The 26,949-nt window shown below is 44.5% G+C and overlaps 1 protein-coding gene across 2 annotated transcripts; it reads left to right on the top strand.

Annotated features, from left to right (window-relative positions):
* Positions 1-1,214: 1,214 nt before the first annotated feature.
* On the top strand, positions 1,215-26,949 carry tesk2 (testis associated actin remodelling kinase 2). 2 transcript variants are annotated; one of them, XM_080837272.1, is made up of 12 exons: positions 1,215-1,802; positions 2,610-2,741; positions 5,544-5,863; positions 10,926-11,047; positions 14,037-14,085; positions 19,758-19,904; positions 20,349-20,431; positions 21,416-21,500; positions 21,606-21,689; positions 23,082-23,168; positions 23,378-23,516; positions 24,668-26,949. In XM_080837272.1, exons 3-12 carry the CDS (start codon positions 5,639-5,641, stop codon positions 25,597-25,599), a joined length of 1,953 nt encoding a protein of 650 aa, XP_080693398.1. In that variant the 5' UTR covers positions 1,215-1,802; positions 2,610-2,741; positions 5,544-5,638; the 3' UTR covers positions 25,600-26,949. The 2 variants fall into 2 exon arrangements, with proteins under 2 accessions (XP_080693398.1, XP_080693397.1); XM_080837271.1 differs by lacking the exon at positions 2,610-2,741.

Here is a 26,949-nt window from a genome sequence, read left to right as displayed (position 1 = left end):
TACTTTTGGTATCATATTCAAAGATCAGGGAGTCTGGTATTGATGGCTTCATGCTTCCAAATAGCGGCTGTAGGAATGCCTTTATGGTAGGCCTATGGTCATGTGGACTGTCGTTTGCACTAACCGTCTAGGCGCTGCACTTGTGCAGTTTTGTTGTTGCAGTCCGAACACAGAGCGAACATGACAAAAAAGACTTCATAGCAGACATCGCTTGCAATATCGCCAAAAGACCCCAGTCAGCATGGTAGCAAACTTTATCAGTGCTAACTGATAAAAGTTAAAAAGGCTGTTGGTGTGAAATGTTTTTGCATGCTTCTCGGGTAGGTTACTCTAGTTTTAGACCAAACCTCCAACATGCTGCTTCAAACAAGGTTTGCATGTAGAATAGGAAAGGTGATGACACTAGTAAACACTTAATGCAGTCTTGATAAGGCCTATATCTTCTTCTTTGTAATATTTTTAGATGTAGTCTGCCCCTTATACCAGAAGATGGCAATATAGCACAATAAAAGGTAGCCATTAAAAACTTAGTAGGATATAGTAAGGTCTCTATGGAATCGAAAGCTTGACATTATTAATTCAAACTAAGGGGACATTAGGCCTATCACGATGTGGGCCTACCAAAAAATACAAACAGTTGGTTTGGCCAACGTTTTTCTTCTTTCAAGTTGTGATAGCCTTGTATTTTACTGAAGCTGAAATCCTTAGCCCTTTATTGAGAAATTATCACGAAAAAAATTACCTAGTTGCCCATCTCAAAACAATGAAGAAACTTCTCAAAATATTGAGAAACGTTCTCAAAATAAAGACCTATCAAAAAACAATAGATACTTTCTCAAAATAATGAGTAACTTATTATTTTAAGAAAGTTTCCCAAAATGTTGCATTGTAGGTATGAGTTTCACATTTTTTTAGATATTAAGTCGTAGCGAAACTTTCTCATTATTTTCCTCACTCTCTCATCATCTTGTCAGGTATGGGCTTCCATACTAGTATGATTGGTCGCAGAACTGTGTTTTTGCAAATCCGATTCGTCAACACACATATCTATCAGCGTCATGCTTCACATGCGCCGTCTTCATTGGGTATAATTGACATGGATGTCTGCTTATACACGAATCTGACTGGCTTACACCGCTGTCAATAAATACACATTCACTCCCGATGATAACACAAGTGGAGTCCGAGCAGAGTCCGATGGGAGAGGCATTTGTTATGGCTTTGGCGTAGTAGTGTTAAGGGTCGTGCTAGGGTCGTACAGCTATGCTTTCAGACTGGACTGATGTTTAAACAGGGCAAAACATTTGTATAGGGACTTAGCGTATGCGCAATACTGGAAACACTCCGAATATTTCTTTCGTGTGGACTTTCATGTTCGATTTTATTTTTTTACGCGAAATGTGTGTGCTAGCGGGCTAGTGCGTTGTTTGTTTTCAGTCTTCTTCAGGGTAATTTAGAATAAATATCGCTAGCTAATTTACAACGAACGCCATCTAGCACATTTATTTTCTTTAGTCGCGTGCCAGGAGCCTTTGGGCAATGTTATATTGTAATTTGCATTCGCTGAAGTTAAACTAGTCACCTGTGTGGAACTTTATAAGTAGCTAGCTAGCTAGCAACTTGTTATAGTATGAAGTAATATTGTACGTGGGGCTAGCTCAGATCTTCATGTTGTGTGCATGGAAATGCTGGCAGTGATGGATTGTACATTACACTTTTGACTTTATTGTGACTTGCAATGGGACCGAACGAGGCCTGTCGACCATTTAAACGGATTCTCTTACGCAAAGACAAGCTGCCAGGTAAGAAAAGAACTTTCTCGAACTTCAGGTAGCTAACGCTAGCGTATGATCTTCCTTAACATCGGCAGTTACTATCCAGTGTTATGCATTGCTGAGCAAAATTAAAAGGGAGCTAACGTTATATACGTTCAATTCGCTATAGCTAACCTAGCTTGCAACAACCACTTGTTGATACATAGTGAGTCATCCGCAATTTGTAAGTTGTCAGTCTGTAATTGTATTTGTTTTAATAATTTGGTCACCAGCGCACAAGTGCTGCTGTTCCTCAAATAATACACGTCAGTAATGTAATGTCGAAGAAAGCCAGTAACAGTGTGCACGTTCTTGCATTTGACAGCTAACGTTAAAGCGTTATTGTCATTACGTCACTTCCAAAGTCTGAAGTTGCACATAGCTTCAAACGGTAGTTGTTATTACATTGTCGTTGGCTACAGATGTGTGCTCTGCGTTTACTTGCTGAATTAAATTTATTTTTGAATAAAATTCCCTTTTGTTGACTATGAATAAGGCCTCAGTAAATTTGCTTATTTCCCTGCCCCTGGATAGAAAGCCTAGCCAAAGTCTTTATAACGCAGTAGGTGACATATAGCCTATATTTAAAGGGTATAACGATATCTAAATATACTAGCTATTTATGGAACTCTTGGGCAATTCCACAACTTGCTCCAACCAAATTTCAAGCATGCTATTCAAAATCTCCAGTATACCTGAGACAGGCCCTGAGGAAATGCTCACTCTCCAAAGCACTGTTCAGCCCAGTCATTATTTAAAATCTGTGGAATGTGAGGCATGTTGTTTTTTTTTCAGATCCCTGTGGTGTAAAACAGATTGCAAGGTCTGATTGTAAGCGACTTAAAATACCTTGAAGTAGACTAATGCCATAACTGCCTCTATATTGGACTCACCGCTCCTAAGACGGCGTGGAGCAGTAGTGGCAAAGTAAGGTCCCATAAACAATGCATACTAATACTCTCACTCACTATCCTGTGACTATCATATTTTGACTCTTGTTTTCATGTTTGACTTCATTCCCTGTCACCAAGGCTGGTGTTATTGTGGCGTAGAGAGGAAGTCTGGGATCACACTATTTAAGCCCATGTACCATCTCTCTGTAGATTGTAATTATATGATGCAAAATAAAGCGAATGATAGGCCAGCTTTGCCACTCTGAGATGGTCTGTGAATACAACAAGGTTCAATTTAAGAACCCCTTGTGAAAACTATTCTAATGTTAGCTCGATTCCAATTGTCACCCGCACAACATAAGAGTTATGTAGAGGGGCAGGGCCCTCTGTGATTGTTCTCATGGGCCTATTATTTGGTATGAGGATGTCACAGTGTTAGGGAAACATTCCAAGGCTCCCAAACATCAGATTAACTGCTACACACCTTGGCATTTTTATGATGGGAACGTATGTGGTTAAACAAGTCAGTGGCATGCACACCCTCAATCCCAGCATATTTTACTATTTCTAATGAGGTAATCATGCATTAAATGTTTTGTAATGGCTTAATTGACAGAGGCGACATGCAGACTGCCAAATAAACAGTACACAGCAGAAGTGAGTAGCCTACACCCTGGTACAAAATAGCAGAATATCAGCGTTGCACACATTTCTGGAGAGATGTTCTGCTATTCTTCAGAGACAATTTAGTTTCATCTGCACTTTATTGAAGGTGTTGTGTTCTACTTTTCTCTTTAAAATACCTCAAAGGTGTTCTATTGGATTCAAGTCAGTCGACTTCTTTGGCCAGGTCAAATATTTGGCCATAGCTTTTTTGCTTTTTTCTTTAGAAGAGGAATTCATTTTTTGCCAAGTTCTGGAGATGGGGTACAGCCGGTTTGGTGTGAACTTGGCCAGGACTACCCCAGTGAATGCATAGCCTCGTCCCGACAGTGAAGCAAGGAGGCAGCAGTGGGATGATATGGAGGGATTATGTAAACATAATATCAATTTAACATAAGAGCAAATACCCTACAGTTCATACCCTACAGCGCTACATGATATTTACCTCTCTGTGTTCTTTCTCTCTTTAATATTGAACTTTGTCTCCAGACAGAGTGTGCGTGTGGAGGGTGTCCACAGTTAACAGAGCTCATTTACACTAACCCTCTTAGACTGGAGGATGTTTACTGGCGCTAAATTATCTCGCATCAGGGTTCTGAGGAGCAACTATTCATCTCTTCCCCCCCATCTCTCTCCCTCACTCTTTCTCTCTGTCTCCACATCTTTCCCTCTCTGTCTGCCTGTCATCCCCACCTAAAGTAGTTCCTTCAACGTTTTGCGCATAGAAGAACAGGGCAACAGACCAGTTGCTGATGCATTATAAACAGTGGGCTGACTGCTGAGTGGTCAGCCAGCTGGGATGGAGTATGTAGCAGCCAAGTCTGGGAAGTCAGTGTTAGACGTCGGCAAACCCATTTGTGTCTGCCTTTCTTTTTTTTTTATACAGAAAACCAGATCAATCCAATGCTCCCAGCATGCATCTGAAGGATGGGAAATAGCTTTGCTTCTTTAGTTATTCTCTTTCTCACATCAAGGGGGTCCCTAGCCTTTCTTTTTTGTTACTGTATTCCCAGAAAGAGGAGGCATGATGACATAAGAACCAGAAGTGCCTCCCTCATGTCGTGCATGCCATTTTCCTGAAGGACTCAGCACACAGAAATAGTCCGTGACATTCTTGGCAGGGCTGGCTTTGTAATTTCAAAGCACAAGTAAAACGGAAAGAAGCTTTGGTGGAGGAGGGAAAAAGTCCTTTTAAGGATGTCATGATGGTCTGGCTATGCTAGTTTTTCTGTTCAGACAGAATAAAGTGAGTCAGAGTCTTTATGTCACTATAATGTTGTTGAAAAGGTAATATCAAACAGTCTGTGGTTGTTGACAGCCTGCCAAACTGTTAAAAACCTTTTTTCACGAGAATGTTACGCTCTGCCAAGCTATAAATACTAGGCCCTAGTCTCTTAAATTAAAGCGGCAGTCCTTTCTCAAACCGCTTGCTTGAGAATGTGAACGGAGATAGATGTATGGCACACTTTAAGTCTTTGTTAGCCGTGTTTTCAACAAGCTCTTGGAAGAAAGCAGAAATTCAGTGGGTTCATATGAGTTTGAGCTCCAACACTAATGTTGCTTTGCATTCATTCAAACTGATGCTGGCCCCACAATAGGACAGGATGCCTGTATTGTCTATGATAGCTTTATAAACAGTTTTTTAAACTTGGAAAATGCCCAGTATTGTGAAAGCTGGATAAAGAAATGACACTGCAAGTGAAATATCAAAGCCCTTTTCCCTGAGTACGCCCTGTTAAGAACTGAGTATGGTTTGTCACAAAATGATTCTGTCATGTCCAGCACAGCTTTCTCAGCAATGTGGCAAGTGTTGAACGCATACTGCATATGACATATGACACATATGTATTCATAGATTGGTCTAACCACTTTGGTCAATTAATGTCAACTTCTGAAATTATGTAAAGATGGCTTTTTTTATTCATTTTAAATAAATGAATGAATAAAATCAGTCAGACAAACAACATTTAAAGTCCAATCCTCCTACATAATCAGCAAAGGGAATCAGAAGCCATAACAACTATTGTATACGCTGTCGATTAGCCAACAGGTGACAACATTGCTGACAGCCGACCCTATATTTCCTGTAGCTGCCTGTACCTTGTGTGTTGGCTTGAAAATTGAGTGTCTCGGTAATGCAGTTTCTAACAATAAACCTGTTCTATTCCCTTAGGCCTGCCTTATACCGCAACCTCCTTCCCATCAAAGATGTGAAAGGGCCACTGCAGAATCCTCCACCACAAACCGACATCTGCAGCATCAGTAGCCATGGATCGAGCAAAGCGCAACTCCATAGCCAGCTTCCCCCTGCGACCTGACCGACAAGAGGAGCTGGATGTGGGGGTGGGCGGGGTCGAACAGGGCCCAGCCCAGCTGGAAAGGGTGTGCCCCTCCTCCTACCGTGCCCTCATCAGTGCCTTCTCTCGTCTCACGCGCCTGGATGACTTCATCTGTGAATGGATTGGCTCTGGCTTCTTCTCAGAAGTCTACAAGGTAGCCTGAGGGCCAATGTCATGCAACTGCCTCAGAGACATTTAAGACTTAAGTGTTGAGTGTTGACTGAAGTATTTATAGCATTGGATAATGTTGAATGTTGAGATTTGGTGGAAGTATTCCTTCCTTTACTTCAAATAGCCTTATCCCATTTAGGCTGCCCAGCGTTGCTCATGTGAGGAATTAAACGTTTTATATCTGCCGACTGCAGAACATCGGTGCTTTTGGTCTTAGTGATATCATATCGCGTAGTTAATGTATTCTTACCTTTAGGTTTGGCATCTGAAAAAACTGCCACAAGGAAATCTCGTGAACCTTGTGTGTGTCTGGCGCTCTCCGTGTTTACTGAAACCCCATAGGCCAGTTTAAGTGCACAGAGAGACCTTATTTATATCAATCCTTTGAAGTGGCATAAATAGCATGTAGAGCTGGGAGCTCGAGTGCTGCAGCTGTAGCTGTGTCTGCTGGATGTTTGTATTTGTTAGCGAGTCTACCATGTTGTGAGTGAGTTGTGACAGCCACCCCCCCTTCCCAAAAAAAAAAAAACACTCACTATTAATCAAGTTAGTGCTTTTTTCCAGTGTCTGTCTGTTACCCATGCCAAAACAAGGTCAGTAAGATGCGGTCATTTTACAGTCTGTAAATGGCTGAATGTGCTGTGGGGGAAATAGAAAACTACACTGGAGCAACCAGAAGCACATCAGAACTACTGAGCAGTGTATGATGAGGCAGTGGTGTTGCGTAAGTACAGAGAGAGGGATCTGAGCCTCTCACAGAGGAGATACAAACAGTGTGTCCTAGCACAGTAGGGCTAGTGTTTTGCTGTTGTCAATATGAATGTTGCTATCTTTTGCACCCCCATCAGCAAGAGGGGAAATAAGGCGCTCATGTTTCACAACAGCTTCCTCCCCGGCAGTTTGATCAAGACATTTTCAGAAGATGGGTTGTTTTTCGCCTTTTTTCTTTGCTCCTGTGACCATGCAGAGGTGGCAGAAATTCACCACGGACTGTTTGAAGGGCAGACGAGCCCTCGGAGAACACGAGCTCACACAGCCCGTCACGTCACAGAATGAGATCAATGCCAGTCATCACAGTGGAATGACTGTGCCTCTGTCAAAAGGCTTGCCAGCCGTTGTCTAGGCAGGCTGAAATCCTGTCCCTGATGGGTTTAAGGGTTCTCACGGACCTAGTTGTGGGGCATTAGGCTTAGTCAGAGTGACATGTTGGGGGGGTAGTCTGGGGAAAGGTGGCTGATGAGTAAAGATATGAAGCCATTAGACTATGAACAGTCTCGAGTGGATGTTTTGAGGTCAGGCTATGTGTAGCGGCAGCGCAGCAAAACCACATCCTTGCTCAGTACTGGAATGGAATGAGGTTGCTGTGCATGTGAGAGTCGACGTGTTCGTCTTGGGGGCGGGTTTAAGCCTAAGGGTCAGCAGGGTAGCAGGTAGCCTAAATACTCAGCATTCACAATAAAACCAAAGAATAACACTCCATATTAGACAGTCATATATTTTGTTACACAGTATTGAGCTTCACGGAACTGATTATCTTACTGTATTTCATATAATCTTGACATTTAACATTTGCCATTTAAGGTGGAGTTTTTCTTTGGCGTTTATCTCTCACCAAGCTCCATCTCATTCTACCCCCCCCCCCCCCCCAAAAAAAAAACACTCAGGCTGAACTCGCTCTTTATTTTTAGGTCATGAACAATTCCTGCCATAGATTTTAAATGGACAGGGCGTCTGTGAATGGAGCATATAGAGACATAACAGTGAGTGCAGTGAGCCTGGCATAGAAAACAAAACACCCCAACCCATTAGCACATGTCTGTCCGTGTGGGGCCGGCTCCAGGCATGGCATGTGGGGGTGAGGAAGAGGACACGGGGAGCATAACAGCCCGTGTGTGGGGGAGGGCCAGCCTGCCTGCGGCACGTCTAGAGTGTGTTTGTTTGGGGGCGGAAAGGGATTGGGTTTTAAGCACATGTTGGGGAATCGCCGCACTGGTTGTACAATTGTGTGAATACATCGGAGTCTCATGGACCATCACCTTTGAGTCAGGCTGCAGTTGAGGGGCCTTTTCTTTTTCACGAAGAAGTGTTTCCTCATTGGCATTTGGTTATCGGAAGGCCAGGTCATGCCCTGGCACTCAGTAGTGTGTTCTTGTGAGTGACTGCTGTGAACCAATGGCTGTGTGTAGAGGTGGAAAGCGTGTCGTCTCCAAAAAGTGACGCAATCATGGGTCTGGCAACCCTGATGGCGGACACCCCCCCCCATCCCCAATCGTTTCAAAGACAAAAGTAGCATGTTTTTATTCATCGTCTAAACTGTCTTTCCATTTGGTGTCTTAATTCGAACAGTTTGTTTTCCCCATGCTGATACCTGGAATTTTTTTTAATTTCCCCCCAGAAATTAGTAGTTAAAATGTTATATATTGTAATATAATATTGTTACAAATGTTATTTATAACGCCTTTATGTCCGATAAAAAATATGAGACATACAGATGATAAAGAAAAGAAAAACTTGAGTTAGTTGCGTTACCATCCTCTTCTTGGTTAATACGACCCATGGGCTCTCCTGACGTTGAAGTGATATTAACGATTTAGAAAATCAAAATTCAAATCAAATCAAAAACAACAAATCAAATTAAATAAAAAAACAAGATAATCAAGACAATCAAGTTTTGCCAGTAGGGAAGTTGGCGTTCAGGCTAATCTTACCTAGGATATGTGACATTACACTTACTGGACAAATAGAATACTCTCAAACACACGTTCTTTGCTGTTACTGAGTTGCTGCAAGTTCAATGAAGACTCCGCACCTTGATGTTGGAGGGGGACGGGTCTACCACATTAGTAGGCGTACCTGACTTTTTTTTTTGTCATTGGACATACCTGATTTCAACTCTCGTACCCACTGCGCAAACCCTGGCTCCATATTTGACAGCATGGCGGAGCGATTTTGGATTCATTTCTGTAGAACGGAAGGGCATAGAGCCACGAGATCCACCACAGTGGAAACAGTCATAAGCAAAACTCAGCTGATCGTGCACAACACAATCCTTAGTGGTTCCAATAGTGCAAGGCTTTTGGAAAGAGGGTTCACTCCCCTAGCTTATCTCCTGTGTGCTATTGCTGCGTGTCGTTGTAAAAGCAAAAATCAATACTCATCTGTCTGTTACATAATGCCACGTTTCTGTGAGGCTGCTCTCTGTTTCAGTTTGCTTAAAGGTCTCAAGTGACCTTCCATAGGTCAAATTACCTTTTATTTGCATGCAGTTGTGCATAAAGCTATATTGGTAGTTAGTCCTCAAATGGTTCTGCACTGTAGGCCTACTGAAAGGGTGCACGGCATCTTATTATTTACTTAGTGTGTGTGTGGAGAGGAAAGGCCATTGTGTGATTGTGTAAAAAAAATGGCAGAAAACACCTCAAGAATGAGAGTGTGCAGGATGTGCGGCTGTATACGGAGGGGACGGCAGAGTGAGGGCTGATGGGTGTGGTATTGCAGTGGACAGAGTCTTTGGAGTCGTGCGTGTTTGTTTGGGACCGGCTGCACTCTCCCCAGGTGGGTGGGGGTGCGGGTGGAGGCCATCTGCCCCTCCTCGTCCCGCTGAGATGCCTGCCTTGGCCGCAGCCATGAAGCGTGGTCTTCAGCGGTGAGCCTGGTGGAGAGGGCTGTTGTTGTTGTTTTAGGAGGAGAGGAGAAGCACGGCACTTCCCCTTTTGTTTTGGCAATGCCGGACTTCCCTTTAAATTGTGTTCCTGTCCTCTCTCAGCCTCTCCATCCAGCAGTTTTGGAGGCCATTTCTAATTGGTTGCAGACAGGGAACGCTAACAATAGTTAGCTAAACTGTTTATTTCCCAAGTGCTTGCTCCAAACCCTTGACGGAATGCTCTGTGGTAGTCTCATTAACTTGCCATTGCCCCATACCTGTTGATCAAATACATCATGTGGCATGTAGCTGCCTCTGGGCTCTAGCCTAAAGCTGTATCACTGCCTTTCAGCATGAGGAAGTGAGTTCAAGTAGATACCAGTTAATATTTCAGCTTGTCATAAGCATTTCCTGCAGAGTCTCTTCTGCCGAGCCTTTTTTTAGATCTCTCGCTGCAGGCTACTCTTACTCTAACTCTCTTACTACTGCAGAGTAGCAAGAAAACCTGCAGTGCTTTAGAGAGCAGTGTTAACCTGTTCAAGAGCAACATTAGAAGGTGCATGCTGTGGCAGAGGTTGATCCACTTAGTGACAGAGGTTGCTTCTTCATGCTCAGCACTCAGCTGGAGCGTATATACCAGTTCCAAGAATGTGATCTTTGTCCCCTTCCATATTCATTTCCTAAAGGTTTAGATACTGCAGAGGTGTTCACCTGCAGTATGAATCCAGCATAACTGCACAGGCTGTTGCCTGACTGAGTCATTCATTATGTAGTATCCCTGTACACTGTTCTTTAGCAAGTGCTCAGGTGTAAGTTGTCAAAGTGGATGAAAAGTAACTTCCTGCCTGCGGGACTTTTGTGCAAGTAGGGTTTATTTATCATCATTTGGCTGATTCAACAAAAAAAAGTCCCTCCAGGATCTTTGCAAGGGTTTGTTATGATTGTTGCGGCCCTCAAGTGACTGCATTTGCTGCGGTAGCCTAAAACTCAAAAATGTGGTAAAAATGGCAGTGATTTTTAGTTTAATACAATCAATCGGCAAGTAATGCAGGGATTACATTTTTTTTCTGAGATATCATGGCAGTAAGAGAAAAGTGCAATCCGCAATTGTGTGAAATGCTTGAATTTGTGAAAATGCAAGATCAGAAAGTCCTAGAGGGACTGTAACATATCAGATATGTGTTATGCAGATATATGGTTCATTTAAGCATACACACAATCAGGCTACATTTTATGTTATATTTCAGAGCTCTCAGAAATGTCCACTGCAGTAGGCTAAACTTATCTAAACTTTTCATTGTTTGAAGGCTTGAAAGCAGCCTTTTGAGTGACCAGTATTTATGTAGCCTTACAAAATTATATTGTCTCTTTGTGTGTGCGTGTGTGTGTGTGTGCATTCCAGGTGCGTCACCGAGCCTCCGACCAGGTGATGGCTTTAAAGATGAACAAGCTGAGCAGTAACCGGGCCAACATGCTGCGTGAGGTCCAGCTGATGAACCGCCTCTGCCATCCCAACATCCTCAGGTGCGCTTCATCACACACACACACACACACACACACACACACACACACACACACATACTGAAGATTCCTCAAGAGTAAGCTGCATACCAGGTTATGGTGAGAGCCACAGGATATTATGTGTGTTTGGGTTCGGTAACCATAACAAACCAGGGTGTAAGTGCTGTGTAATTGCTTTGCATAAGTCCTTGATGAATTTGCTCAAGCGGGTGTAACTTTGTTTTAATGACTCAAGTTATGCCAAACATTTAGACATTCTTTTAATAGTGCAGTTTGTTGTCATTGCAAGTGAGGATCATCTTAAATACAGGTGCAGTTTTACTCATTTGAGATGTTATGGTCAGCCATGCAGAAGCACTCTGCTCGCGCTGCAAGCATTGCTCTTTCGGGAGTGTCACAGTGGAAGTGAGGTAGGAGCACGTCTGCTATGCCTGCCATGTCCTGCTCGTTCACTGTCTCATTGGTATAAAGATGAGCCCTGTAACCTTTTCTGATAAGAAATGGATTAATATCACTGGTGTCCATAAGTTGTCTGAATAAAACAATAATGGGCAGATCTCAAAGGTGTGCTAGTGATTTATATCATCCACTGTAGTGTAAACAAAAACAGGGATTTTTTTTGCCAGGCCCCCTGGCTGATTGATGTCATGTTAGTGAAAGGGCCTCCATTCTGCTGTATCAGTGTGCCTCACTGGTTAATGGTCCTCTTTATTTCCATTCTGCTGTAACAGTGTGCCTCACTGGTTAATGGTCCTCTTTATTTCCATTCTGCTGTAACAGTGTGCCTCACTGGTTTGTAGTCCTCTTTATTTCCATTCTGCTGTAACAGTGTGCCTCACTGGTTAATGGTCCTCTTTATTTCCATTCTGCTGTAACAGTGTGCCTCACTGGTTTGTAGTCCTCTTTATTTCCAGTGAGTGGCTCAATATCAGAGCAATTTGCAGCCCTTTCATCTTGTTCAAAAAAAGACTTGGGATTGCGGCTTTCAATGCAAATCCCTGTCACTTCTCCTGGCTTTTGTGGAGGAATGGGTCGCGCGGCCCCTTTCGTGGAATGGAAAAGCGGGTCAGAGCGCCATTAACAATGGATGGGCTGAAACAGCACCCGGAGCTTGGGTTTCATTGATGTCCGTGCCTTTCAAAGAACTGACTTGGCCTTGTACTTTAAGCTTCACAAAGGTCATCACGATCTGCTTCTACGGAATGGCTAAAAATAGAGTTTTAAAGTTTGCAGTGAATACGCCGCTGCTACAAAGGAATCTGTAATCGTAATTAGCCTTAGTGTACAGTTGAATATACAATGTTACCAAGTGTCCAGTGTCATGACAAAGTGACTGTGTTCCCTCCTGTCTACTCAGGTTTTCAACCTCACTTCAGTATTTTAAATATTCTTCTTTTTTTCTTTTTGAAGGGACATGGGGGTTTGTAGAATATTATGCTGTGTGTGCCACCTTGAGATAAGTCTGTGCTCCTTAATGGAGTCCATGTATAGAGTTATGGAGCTGGATCAGTTTTTCAGTGCTTAAAAATGTTATGCAGACTAGTCTGTTTCTTGTTCCGGCCACCGCAGACTGCATCTTTGTCAACATGCAGGACCGAACCTCTGGCACAATGCTCTCTGAGAGGCTGGTGGCAAAGAAAGAGTGTTTAAGTCATTCCATATTTGTGATGCACAACCGTTCGTTTGCACAAGGGAGTTGTGGCCAAGGGACTGAGACAGTGGCAGTGTGTGTGTGTGTGTGTGTGTGTGTGTGTGTGTGTGTGTGTGTGTGTGTGTGTGTGTGTGTGTGTGTGTGTGTGTGTGTGTGTGTGTGTGTGTGTGTGTGTGTGTGTGTGTGTGTGTGTGTGTGTGTGTACGCTACAATCAGAGCATTGTTGCATCCCATTCCATGAGGGCGTGTGGGGCCCTAGTGCTGACAGCCGAATTCTGAGGGGGTCTTTGTTAATGAAATCCCAACAAGGACTTGCCATAAACTCAGGCCTGGAGTTTATTGGGCCATAACTTAAAAAGCCACTCACAAATGTAAGCTGTGTGGCGCGACGGCTCATGTGTGACAGCCCCTACTCATGAGAGCAGCCATACATTTCATAGTGCCTGTGTGTGCCATAAAGGCCAAAACAGGCAACCCCAGTCTTCCTTGGGCCGGTTACGATCTGCAATGGGTGGCTGTAAAATCACACACACACGTTCCAGACACATACACACACACACACACACACACTCACTCATAGTCACAGTGAGCTGAAAGATGGAATGCAGATAAAGAGAGTCATTTGTTATGTTTTCCATTTGGGAGGAAAAACACTCATGTTGGGTCTTGCCCCTCGTAGGTACTGGGAGGAGCTACCGGTCTTAACTGTTACTAGACCAGTGCCCTAACCCTATATTCATTTCATGTCCTGGTACTCCACCACAGCTGCATGTATTACATTAAAACGCCAGTAAAGATTACCCAACACTGAAACATCTTTTGACCATTTAGAACACATATTACGTTATTAAATGTGTGTGAAAGCACAACGGTATTCTTTGTTCTGCACTGCCATTTTCATTAGTGCTGCATTTTCGGGCTGCTGGTTCTTTGGCGCTTTGCATTCAGGTTCTTGGAGAGCAATCTTCAGTATCCCTTCTCTCTCTCAGCAGAGCCTTCACACACTACAGCATCTCAGCATGTCATTTGCACAGAGGATTTTAGGTTATTGGTCTGGACTACTGCCCCGTGGGGGTAAAAGGACTGTTAATACTGTTTTTATATACAAATGTTTTTCCTTCTATGTTCATAAAAGCTGGAATGCACAGTAAATCTCACTGGCGCTGGTGTTTACCCAACCCGATAGTCGAGGCTTATGCATCACTTGTTTTTCTCCAAGCTGTCTTTGTGATGGTTTGTTGTCTTCAGATGTTATGTTCAGACAGACAAGTACATTAGTGGGTGAAAGTGATTTCTTATTGTTTTTCCCTCTTATTTTCTCCATCTGTTTTTCCCTGGCAGATTCATGGGTGTCTGTGTCCAGGAGGGTCAACTTCATGCCTTGACGGAGGTAAGAGGGACATCTGGTCGGGGGTTGAATTCTTGAAGTAAATCTATTACCTAATGGATGTTGTCACTTTTGGGTGTGGCATGACTTACTGGGGCTGCCGGATATATTTAGAAAATCCCATCTCTATCCCAGACAATGTGTTCATCCACTCTCTTCAGGCTTTACTGGGATTTTACACTCATGCTAATTCAGTCGTTTCCTGCTCCAGGTGGGTTAACGACAGTAGGGTCAGTCTTAGGCTGGCAGGTTAATGAATCAGAGGAATGTGTGGAGGAGGAGGTCTTACTCTCTATCTCTATCTCTGGTAGCAGTGGTGTTGAGCACCAGTACAGGATTTGGTCACACATTTTTCATATTCCTCTTTGGGGATAAATAAAGTACTCTATTTAATAATCTATTTATTCGTTTTTTTAAGGTTAGTCTGAACATCAAACTGTACACATTTCATTTCTAAATATTAGGCTTCTTTAATTTACAATTTTTTTATGAAAACAGAAATGAGCCAGACACACACACACACCCATTATCTTATGCACAGATGTGTTCATCCTCAATATGGCCAATAGGTATGTGGTCATAGACAATCTTCCATTTTTTGGTGGAGACGTTGGTAACACCATCTGTCATAAATGATAGGTAGGGGGAGGCAATTTTGTCATCACACACTATTATTAGTATAGGTTGGATTCTTCTTAAGGGATTTTGAATTTTGAGGATGAGAGTTCCTCTTTCACTATTTTATGAGTGATGCATCGATCCTTGCAGGTTTTGTGTTTCTTACCGTCGTTGTGCTGCTTCAAAGTTTCTAACTAAATATCTGTTGAGCGGGTATCAAGTTAAGAGTTGCCTGCAATGGACGGGTTATATTATCTAAATACACACAGCAACCACGGGTACTGTGATAGCCATTGTGTTTGGAAGTAGAAACTTCTTCACTGGCTCAGTCAGTCAGTCCATGCAATACCATTCATGCTCTCTTTTGCTCTCCTTCTCTCTTTCCCTCCTTTGGGTCTCCTCTCACCCTGTTGTTGTCTTTCTGGGTCTTCCAGCTACACATTTAACAAAAGAATGTTCCCTTTCCAACCGAGACAAGTCTCTACAGGCCCTTGGTGGAGCACAACACTGTCGGCGCTGTTTTGTAGCCAGCAGTGTTCTGGGGCTCCTTTGCCCAGAGTGAGAGTCAAGATCGTACGCCCCGTACGCCATGTGGTTTCTGACTGCAGCCTGTAATCAGCTGCCACTTACTGCCGCTTTTAAGTATGGTGCTGGTGCACCCTCTCACCTCTCACGGCAGCCTGCGCCACGCGTTCCTGAGGGTGACCGGGACTCTCACCACGGGGGGAGTGTTCAGAGAAGCAGGCTAAAATGGCCACGGGCGCCCGGCAGCAAAGGTCTGCCTGTGTGTCTGGACACACAGGGGTAACAACAAGGACACCCCAGCAGCAGAACCATTACTCAAAGTAGTACCAGTACTCAGTATGGCAGCAGCAGAACCTACCTAACATGTTAGGGAGCTTGATGGGTATGTCATGCTGTTAAGTAATGGCCTGCATTAAAGTGATGTCCGTCCTAATAAGGATAGTGCAATGGAGGTGCATCTGTTGCAAGTAGTCTCTGAACAGACTCTGTCAAACAGACAAATTTCAATTTCAGTCAAAACAGAAGACAATGCTATAGTTGCCTTGCGTTGTAGATAAAATATGTATGTTTACTTATTTTTCGGAGTCACAGGTTTTAGGGAATGTAGCATACTTTTTTATGTATGTAGTTCTTTTTTACAGTCAGGGAACTTGCAAACTTCTTGCTCCAAACTTAGAGCAAACGTGGGTTTCTCCAAGTGCTCTATACATCTTAATTTGTACTCACTCCATTCATTGCTAACTGTAACAGTTGCTGTGTAAGCCACAAATTACGCAACACCTAAGTGTCCGCTCTTACTCTCATGGTTCTACTTCACAATTCTTGCACATTTTCTCTCACATCTGCAGTTCCTTGAACTTCCTTTCTGGTTTGACACAGAATAATTTTCACTTGACATTAAACTACCATCCAACATCATGCCAGCATCAGGAGCAGTGGGACAGTTGTGCCTTTGTTCCACAGGGCCCAGGGGAAGGATTCAGTTAGGCAGACATCAGGCAGTGAAAATGTATTTTTAACCTCTCGTGTGTGTGTGTGTGTGTGTGTGTGTGTGTCTGTGTGTGTGTGTGTGTGTGTAATGTGTGTAATGTGTGTGTGTGTGTGTGTGTGTGTGTGTGTGTGTGTGTGTGTGTGTGTGTGTGTGTGTGTGTGTGTGTGTGTGTGTGTGTGTGTGTGTGTGTGTGTGTGTGTGTGTGTGTGTGTGTGTGTGTGAGAGAGAGAGAGAGACAGAAAGAAAGAAAGAAAGCGTGAGAGTGAGATCACACTATTATCCAAATAGATAACCTTGAGCAAATGATTAGCGTTGATGAGGCATGGGGAAAGCTCAGGAGAGCTGCTGAGACTGCCAGCAGCCTGTGGAAATGCCATGCACACTGGCGGATATGAAGAGCCGTGTGTGCGGGAGAAGTCCAGGCTGTCTCTCTTAAAATGAACCGTATTAGACAAAGACATAAAGCTGCAGGCCCTTAACCTATAGGAACCCCTCAGTGAGAGGGTCAGGTCACACCTTCAGACGTTTAATCATTGAACAGGATCCGGCAGCTCCAGCTACCCATTTCAAAAATGCTTACGATTAACAGTCATGCACCCTGCTGTGTTGTCATGAGTTAGTGGGCTTGTGCTATGCTCTCTCTTGGCGAACAATCGTGGCTAGCTCTGAGACCGAGGCTGTTCTTGCCGTTGGCACATTGACCTTTGCTCTGCTTTCTCTGAACTGATACACATTAGCGGGAAGAGGCATTAGTGCAATTATAATCTTAAATAATCCCTAAACCCCCTGGGGATTATACTATTATTCCAAGCAGGACGTAGACCCAAGTGTTTTTTACCATCCTGACTTAAAAACGAAACAGAGCAATGATTATTTTTCTCCCCTCTTGTCACCAAGGCCCATTGTTATACACATTTTGTTCACGCACATACGTACGACAGCGCGATGAGCCCTTCCGTCATCAGCATTTCATTTTACCCACTGAGGTTTTGCAGCCAGTCTGCATCAAATAAGCTCTGTATTAGCGTGCAGTCCTCAAGGTTACCACTGTCCCTGAGGGATTAGCTCTATATAGGTGTGTGGACATGGTGTGCGGACAGAAGCATGCTTTAATAACGTGGCCCCCTTTCCAGTCGTGGCGTGGTCACCTGGCTTGAGAGCAGGCTGATGAGGTCACTCAGCCTGGACGCGCCCCCCCCGATGCCCTCTGACTGGCCTGCGAGACCTCGGCGAGCGCTCGGCCACTGCCTGATTGGAGGAGAGTGGCGAGGATGGCAGACGGCAGATGCAGGGGAGAGCTCCAGAGGAATTTGTGGGCTAAAGACGGTGTAATCCCACCATCATCAGCACCGCCACACCCAACCACACCCCACCCCCACCTCCAACCACCCACCCCCACTGTCTGTGTCTGGAGCTTGCACTACAGGATGGAGGTCTGTGTGTGTGTGTGTGTGTGTGTGTGTCTGTGTCTGTGTCTGTGTCTGTGTGTGTGTGTGTGTGTGTGTGTGTGTGTGTGTGTGTGTGTGTGTGTGTGTGTGTGTGTGTGTGTGTGTGTGTGTGGAGGGGAGAATCTACCCCCCCCCTGCAAACATCAAGGTCAGAAAGCGCGATCACCCCACTCTGCTGTTGGACTGGGGGCTCTGGATGGGCAAGTGCACCCAGTGAGCCCGTACCCTCCTCCTGCAAACCACTCAAAACCACTGGAGAGGCTGCATGGACACAAAGACCCATGGAGATCTAGACTGGGATTGATCTGCACACACCGTCATCACTTCTTAGTGTTTTGATGCATGTTTCTCTGGTAAAGGTTTGCGTGTTTGTTGCACACTGAAGTAAACAAGGTATAAATAGACCCCGAACTGGGCATGTCCAGGAGAGGGTCAGGATGTGTGTTTGGAGAGAGTGACATCTAAGACACTTGCATCTGAAGTGAGAGGAACAGCGCGCACACACCAGGACCTGTCATTCCTCCCCGGAGGTCAGGAATAAGCATTAGATCACACCTCCTTTGGCACCGTCAAAACATGCCGCTTACCTGGTACTGCGAGAGCTCTGACAACATAACACCTCGAGGAAGTATTTCTCAGGCAAGTGTTAATCACAGGCTGTAAAGTGAAGTGCATTTAATTCCTTGGGAACCTGAAATGGAACAACAACAACAAACGAAGCTGCTCTTCAGCTTGATGGTTTCCAACCGTTTTATTTTTCCACCATGTCTGTTGCTTGAGGGGATTGCGGTTGCTGTGAGTGGATTTGTCCGCTGTGGTAGTTTAAGGTTGTGGAACACCTATCCCAGCTTTCCAACCAGAGCAAAGGATGGAGAAAATGGTGCAATACAACTCGCACTAGAGAGCTGGTGTGTATTTGTTTGTGTGTGTGTCCGTCCGTCGGTAGGTCCGTGTGTGTGTGTGTGTGTGTGTGTGTGTCAGTGTGTCTGGGTCTGTGTGTGTACTCGTTAAGCCTCGCACAGTAATCCCATTCACACAGATTTGGCAGTAAGAGATAACAGGGAACTGTCAGACGGCCACAGATCACAGGAGCACTGCCAGTGGCACACTGAACCATCCTCAGGTCACTGACAGGGCTGCTCAGAGCTCCTCTCCAGGCAACCACAATTTCACCTCAGTTTTCAAGAGGAGGGGGAGGGAGAGGGGTGTGTGGGGGAGGGCTTCATTAAGCTTACCTTGGATTGCTGAACAGCAATTCACCCCTCCACACACACACACACACACACACACATGCAGACATCCAACAGCAATGCTCTCGGCCTATCAAAACAGTTCTGTTTATTTTAAGTAGGCCACTCCTGAGACCCCGAAAGACCTCGGAGAAGCCGCGGGTCTAATTAGATGAGTGTCATGTCAAATAAGTACCCACAAAGCCGTTGTTGTATCAGACACAGAGTCCACATTTCCTCCCTGTGATAGCGGCGGCCCCGAGTTTATGTCTGCGGAATTAGATTACGTGCAGTGCAGCACGGTAGTTTAATGTCACACAGCGCAGTAGTTTAAAAGATTAGTTTGTCATTGTTTAGTAGGGACCTGCTGTGCACTTAACAAATGGCCTACGAGTTAACTCTAAACAGTGAAGAGGGATGGGTTCGCTGTTCTCTAAAAGCTTCCCCTGGTAAACAGGAAGTACCCTAATGACACGTGAAATGTTGCTGTTTTGTTTTTCATTGTTGACGTTTTGTTGACTGTTGCTATTGACAACGATCAGATGATGGCTGTCAAACCACAATGAATATGAAGATTTGTTTGAGTTTTTTTGCAGCCTTTTAATGTTTGTATGCCCCCTATGTTGATACCTAGGGAACACACTTAGAAGTGTAGCTGTCAATCAGCAATTGAAGTTTGCTGCAGTTGCAGTTTGGTCTTAATAGATCATAGGCTCAGTTACCTGGGAGCATAAGTACTTAAAAAATGTATGCCTTGACTGCAAGACATGTTAGGTGACAAAGTTTACTAAATGATTCACTGGCAAAGGTAACTCTTATCTGTTTCGATCTAAATTGCGTTCTTTGATTTGTTTTGTTTTTCAGTACATAAACGGTGGCAACTTGGAGCAGCTGCTGGACAGCAGCAAGTATCTGAGCTGGGCTACTAGGGTGAAGCTGGGCTGTGAGATTGCCATGGGCCTGGGCTACCTGCACTCCAAAGGCATCTTCCATAGGGACCTTACATCCAAGGTGAGAGAAGCAAGTACAGTCTGATTCATTTAACAGTTGTAGCATACGACAGACCAGAAAAAAACATCAAACTTTTGATCATGCTGACCAGTTCTAACAGCTGTTTGAAGCAGTAACTTCTTCTATGTGCTTCTTTGTGGCATTTTCTGTAGTTGTTTAACTACAGCTTATATTTCTTCTCAACACTGCTTGAACCTCCTCTTGAGAACAGCATTGTTTACATTCTTTTGTAGCTTTGTTAGACCCGCCCAGTCCTTATTCAAAAATTCCGTTTTGAACATTTGTCTGCAGATACATCAAACAGGCTTTTAAGCTCTTTATGTGTGTGTGTGTGTGTGTGTGTGTGTGTGTGTGTGTGTGTGTCTGTGTGTGTGTGTGTCTGTGTGTGTGTGTGTGTGTGTGTGTGTGTGTGTGTGTGTGTGTGTGTGTGTTGTTCATAAACAGAACTGCCTGATAAAGTCTGATGAGAATGGCTACACGGCAGTTGTTGGAGACTTTGGCCTTGCTGAGAAGATCCCCAGTGATGAGTGAGTAATCTCTACCACACAAAGTTCTCCTCTGCCCCCCTTCAGCCTCACTCCCTCATGGCTGCAGTGCTCATTTACATGCATGAACATTCACTTTTATTGAGTATTTTCGATATCCAATCGAAATAATATTTATTGGAACGGGCTAATGCGTTGGATCAACAGCATACTGCATCATTGTTTCGGGAACTTGAGGCAGAAAGAAAATAGAAGAAAAAAATGGAAAAATCAAGACTTTTATTTAAGGCGGATATTTTTTGTGTGGTTTTTGCCTTTCATCATCTTCCAGTGGCAACCCGAGAGCACATAGTGTACTGTGTGTGTGTGTGAGTGTACTGTGTGTGAGTGTACTGTGTGTGTGTGTGTGTGTGTGTGTGTGTGTGTGTGTGTGTGTGTGAGAGAGAGAGGGGGACTGGGGCAGTGTGGCCATCCAGTAGCTGGAGGTAGAGGGGATGGAGCAGAGCCAGTCGGGTCATCTGATTAGCCAGGAACATAGCGTTCACAAGAAGGCTAATAATACCACAAAGGCTCAAGGAAGCCCCCTCTCTCTCTCTCTCTCTCTCTCTCTCTCCCTCCCTCTCTCTCTCCCTCCCTCCCTCTCTGGCACCCTGGCCCCTGCCTCATTAATACTCATTGGTGCAGTGAATGATATCCCTGTTGCCTCTATTTCGTTTTATTTTTGTTTGAGACTTTTACTGGGGGAAGTGTGCGCCGTGCAGTATGCGTAGTGGGTCTCAGATCTCAATTAAATGCAGCACAGCGTGTGCAGGACGTTCTGTTATTGTCCTGGTCGGAAAATGCTGTGAATGTCTCATAATCTTTTGGATGTGTACACGTATATCAGTTAATCACTGGAATTCACCTGAGATTGACCTTTTGTGTGTCTGTGTGTGTGTGTGTGTGTGTGTCTGTGTGTCTGTGTGTCTGTGTGTCTGTGTGTGTGTGTCTGTGTGTGTGTCTGTGTGTCTGTGTGTCTGTCTATAGTGCTGAAGGAGAGAAGCTGGCTGTGGTGGGATCTCCATATTGGATGGCACCAGAAGTGCTGAGAGACGAGCCTTACAACGAGAAGGTGAGATTCTGGTGACTGAGAGTGCTGTAGATATGTGTGTGTATTTGTGTGTGTTTGTGTACGGCAGATGGTCCAGGTGCTTATTCTCTACTTCCCCACCTCCAGGCAGACGTCTTCTCCTACGGCATAGTCTTGTGTGAGGTTATAGCACGCATTCAGGCCGATCCAGACTTCCTTCCTCGCACAGAGGTGAGACTCATTCCCAGTCCGGTTCAGTTCAGTGAAGCATTATCGTGAAGCATATCCATTACTTGGGTCTTACTTGCTTATGCAGCATTCTTCTTTATCTCTTTTGTTAGAAAGGGGAATAAAAGGAAAATATTGGCATATCAGTGCAGTATATTCATTACTATATGATACACCACCACAGCACTGTTCAGTATATTCATTACTATATGATACACCACCACAGCACTGTTCAGTATATTCATTACTATATGATACACCACCACAGCACTGTTCAGTATATTCATTACTATATGATACACCACCACAGCACTGTTCAGTATATTCATTACTATATGATACACCACCACAGCACTGTTCAGTATATTCATTACTATATGATACACCACCACAGCACTGTTCAGTATATTCATTACTATATGATACACCACCACAGCACTGTTCAGTATATTCATTACTATATGATACACCACCACAGCACTGTTCAGTATATTCATTACTATATGATACACCACCACAGCACTGTTCAGTATATTCATTACTATATGATACACCACCACAGCACTGTTCAGTATATTCATTACTATATGATACACCACCACAGCACTGTTCAGTATATTCATTACTATATGATACACCACCACAGCACTGTTCAGTATATTCATTACTATATGATACACCACCACAGCACTGTTCAGTATATTCATTACTATATGATACACCACCACAGCACTGTTCAGCCTTCAACTGAACCAACACGCCCACACCTGAGAGAGCCTGTTGGTTGGAAGGCAATTAAGATAATAGAAGATAGTTTGGCCTTTAGATTGTCAGGCCTTTTAAGTCTTACTCTTGTGAACCATTGGTTATTGTTTAGCAAGCCAGTGAATAGTTTGACTTTAGCTTACACTGCATTACTCAACACAGCCATGTCTGTTAATGCAGACTTTGGTCAACTGCACTTGTTTGTCGGCGAACGTCTCATTTTCTTTAGTGTAGTACTGATCAGAGAACACTGATCCCCAAAGTGTGATTAGTGGTCCTGTCCACGACACAAAAGAGAGGATAGTATTTAGTATTTAGGATGGAACCGCATAGTCCCAATGGGTTGCAGCTTACTATGACCAAAGAGCACATGAGTAGAAGATGCCCAAGTTTGAGATTAGTTTTATTTGTGTATTTAGTTTGTTTTGAACTGATGAAGGATTCGGAACACTCAGAACATTCAGAACAAACTGCCGTAGCCAATCACTTTCCCAATGGGTCCTTGGAAAAGCCCTAAAACATGAGACTTTGCAAATCTGAATTGTGAAGTTGTTGTTGTTGGCTGGATGTTCATATTTGTTGGTTGCCTGTTCTGGCTGTGCGCTCACTCCTGTACCCTCATCCCTGCAGAACTTTGGCCTGGACTACCATGCCTTTCAGCACATGGTGGGAGACTGTCCCCCCGACTTCCTCCAAATGGCATTTGACTGCTGCAATGTGAGTACAAAGAGGCTGTCTTTTCTGCCCTGCACCACTCTAAACAGCTAAGGTCCATTCAAAAAAAAAAAAATAGCTCCTCTCTGAGCGGACATAGTTCTGTCGCCCCTGCCGAATGATCGATTTACCTTCATTGTTTGACTAGCGGAACCTCTTGTTATGATCCCAGCCCTTCAGCCTGTCAAGAGCCTTTATCTTATGTGTTCCAGATGGACCCGATGCTCAGGCCCTCCTTCCCGGACATCGTGAAGCGGATGGAGGAGCTCTTGAGCCACCTGCGAGCCGAGGAGGCAGCGCAGGAGCGCATTCTCACCTCCGTTGAAGCCGACAAGAAGACCATACCGAAAGGTACGCTGCTCTCGTCTCACTAAATCCTAATTGGTGCTGCAAAATGAGACGTTTTGCCAAGTGGATTCTCTGCTGCAAAAGCTGTGTACATTTAGGAAAGCCAATTTTAACTTCTCACCCATCTGCAGTTACTATCTCCATACACAAGGATGTTTGCTTTAATCCTCTTTGAAACACCTGCTTGTGTGTTTTTACAAGCAATAACAGCCGCAGCCCATGTCTGACATGTCTGACATACACACACACACACACACACACACACACCTGCAACTGAGCTTGTTATTTTCCACTTGACAGCTAAGGCTCCATGTAAAATCCTCAGGCTTGCTGGTTTCTTGGAACAAGGAAACTGTAAAACAAGCGGCCCAGTGTCTGCCAGCAGCTGCTATGGCTGTGTAACGTAGCCCCGTGTTGCAGTGTTCTATCAGTTCTAATCGGACTCATAGTCCCAGCCTGGGATGGCCTTTTGCTAATGAGCCATGGATGCAATTATTTTTACACTGTGCCTGTTGGTCGGGTCCAATTACTCTCACAGTTTAACAGTCCCACAGACTAATTTTCCTCAGCGAGTAATTAAAAGGGAGGGAGGCGCTTACCAACAGGTGATTAGAGTGTTGTGAGGCAAGGATGGTGTGAATTAAACCCTGTCATCCATAAATCATTAAGGGTCCTCTTGGAGTCTTGTCTATTTCTAATTGGGTACCACTGCCACCTGAGGAGACTGCTGTACTCAGGGTTTTTCCTATACGTGCCTATGGCTTGATTGCAAGCTTCTTGGCAATAACAATTGCTTGATTTTTCATAATTGCAAGTTGAAGGAAGCAATGTAGCAAATGCTCAATGTCCTTTATTTACTGGTCACTACCCATGGAGAAAAAAACAAGGAGTGGACTCAGTAATTGGACATTAAGGCATGTTTTTTTACACTTCATCTGAATGACCTCATATTCAAAATGCATTTGGACATAATCAGCATTTTGCTAAATACAATTACATTTCTAAAAACAACCTTCTCACCACCGTTTTCTAACTTTTGGTTCAACTCCGGTAGTTCCATCAAAGTGTGTATATGTCGCCCCCTAGTGTCCAGTATATGCTTGTCATATTTTGGTTTATCTGCATGTTGACCATGCTCTGCTCTCTCTCTCTAGGTCCAGGCGATAAGCTTCAAGGTGTGAAAAGGTTAAATTCGCTGGGTTTCCAGGATGACAAAATTCCACCCAAGTCACCCCGTCCTCGTCGCAACATTTGGCTCTCGCGCAGCCAATCCGACGTGTTCTCCCGCAAGCCCGGTCGCAAAGTCAACGTGCAGGACCCTTACTACAACCCTGGACCTAGGGGCTCAGGACGAGGAGCACCCAAGATTAACCCCTTCAATGCTCGGGAGGACCTGAAGGGTGGCAAGATCAAGTTCTTTGACGTGCCCAGCAAATCGGTCTTTTCGCTCATGTTCGACCGGCACTCTCCTCAGGGCGGCCTGAGGGGCCCGCAGCAGCAGCTCCAGCCTGGAGCCGTCTCCACGGGCAACCCCTGCGGCCCCCTTCTGCCCGTGCCCTGGCCGGAGCCCTGGCAGCTGCCTGACCGACCGTGCCGCTCCCTACCGGTCTCCCCCCAGCTGCCCATGAGCGAGGTCTTCTGCTCGGGCCCCGCCTCCTCCTCCTCCTGCAGGGCCGGGGAGCAAGGGCAGCCGGGGATGGAGGTGAAGCAGAAGCCCCTGGGGTGCTGGGCCAAGAAGTACGCCGTGACCGAGATCCCTCCCTTCCGGCCGCGGGCCGAGCCAGACGGTGGGGAGGGAGGCACGGGCGAGGCCGAGGCCATGGACTGCTCCAGCAGCAGGCCCAGCCCAGAGGGCGGCGAGGCGCAGCAGCAGCAGCAGTGCGACGGCCTGCCCAACGGCAACGGGGCCTGTGAGGACATGGAGGCCGAGGATCAGGAGGGACCGATGTTGGGACTGCCGCCCATGCCTTCCTCTCCAGCCCTCACGCTCGACGTGCCCGTGCAGCCCCAGGAGCTGGGCCCCATCGTCCTGGCGCCCAGCGAGCCACCGGGGCCCTCGGATGGACTCTCGCGGTGCGATATCTGATGACTCAGAGCAATGGGACAAAGCACCAGAGAGCCTTCTCCAAGCTAACTTAGGGATAGTACTGCAGTCTTAAAAAAAAATGCAGAGATTATTTTTCACACAAATCTTGAGTATTTAATATTTTGGGAGAAAGAAAAAAAATACTTTGTGTAAATATATGGCAACGAAGAAATGTAAGCTTGTATTTTTGGACTGAAAGGGGTCTGAAGAGAGATGTGGAAAACCATTGTGTGAGGTAAAGGGGTCCAGGACAAATATGTAAGGGTTTTCAGAAACTGCTTTTAACTAAATGAACTGAAATGAGCAGTGAGTTTGACACCAGACTGATTGTTTGAATGTAACAAGACATTAACATCCGTTACAAGCACTATCGATGATTTTATATCCAACTCAGCACTTTCAAAGTTTGATATCTTAAGTTACATAACCCTATCCTGCTCACTTCCTGTTTGTGGAATGACAGCTGGAAACACCTGTGTTATAACAATAACAGTTCAGTAAGTGGAGATTTAGGGTATAGCAGTTCAGTTTCCTAAAACGCTCGAGCACAGCACATCACGACAGTCATACATTCCAGAAAATGGATTAAATTCATGAAGTCACCTCCCCATCCTCCAACCCCAATAAGTTGAAAAATGTAGTACAATTTGCATATTGGTCCGATTGATCGATTGATTGATTGTATATGGATTATGTAATGCCTCACAGTGCTGTCTTCACTTAGCAAACTGATAATACACTGAACTGTGGAGTATCGCTGATTGTGTCTTATTCGAGATGAGACACTGTTGGCCTTAACCAGTCTGTCGTCACTCTCTGTGAATGCCATTAGAGGACGTTTGCTGGAGCCCGTTGATTGGTCATGGCATGGGGCGCTTTCACACAGTGGCACACTCTCCTTCTGGATCCTTGGTCACATCTTCAGCTGTGTCCTGTTCTGTAAAATTACTTACATTTTAACTTGCACATGAAAAGATAAATAATTGGTGTAACTTTTTTTTTTCCTGTCTATTTTTGTTGTCACTACATTTCTATGCAATGACTATATAATAAGGCAGGCTAGTTTTACAGAGAATCTATTTTGATATTTAAAAGAAATGTCTTAAATCTGTGTCTACAAAATTTGTGGAAAGCATGTTATTAATGTGGCTTGGTTAAAGCGGGGGGATTTGTCGATGTAAAAAATTCTGTTTTGTTGGATACTTATACAATGCTTCTTTTTGTCCTGACTGTTTTGCGACCGTTTTTAACAGTAATACAGATGTATATTTTAACCAAAGACAGATCAGGACAACGTTTTCCGCTCATCTGGCTTTAATTTTATAAATGTACACACATTATAAAACTTGT

This window comes from Sprattus sprattus, assembly GCF_963457725.1.
Source record: "Sprattus sprattus genome assembly, chromosome: 4".
In the NCBI taxonomy this organism is placed as follows: Eukaryota; Metazoa; Chordata; class Actinopteri; order Clupeiformes; family Clupeidae; genus Sprattus; species Sprattus sprattus.
Note: the sequence above shows the minus strand (reverse complement) of the source record. Positions and strands in the feature narration are given on the sequence as shown.

Coding starts and splice junctions, on each gene's coding strand:
- tesk2 (XM_080837271.1), top strand. CDS start 5,639: ATGGATCGAGCAAAGCGCAACTCCATAGCCAGCTTCCCCCTGCGACCT. Junction 5,864..10,925: donor TCTTCTCAGAAGTCTACAAG/GTAGCCTGAGGG, acceptor TGTGCATTCCAG/GTGCGTCACCGAGCCTCCGA. Junction 11,048..14,036: donor TGCCATCCCAACATCCTCAG/GTGCGCTTCATC, acceptor TTTCCCTGGCAG/ATTCATGGGTGTCTGTGTCC.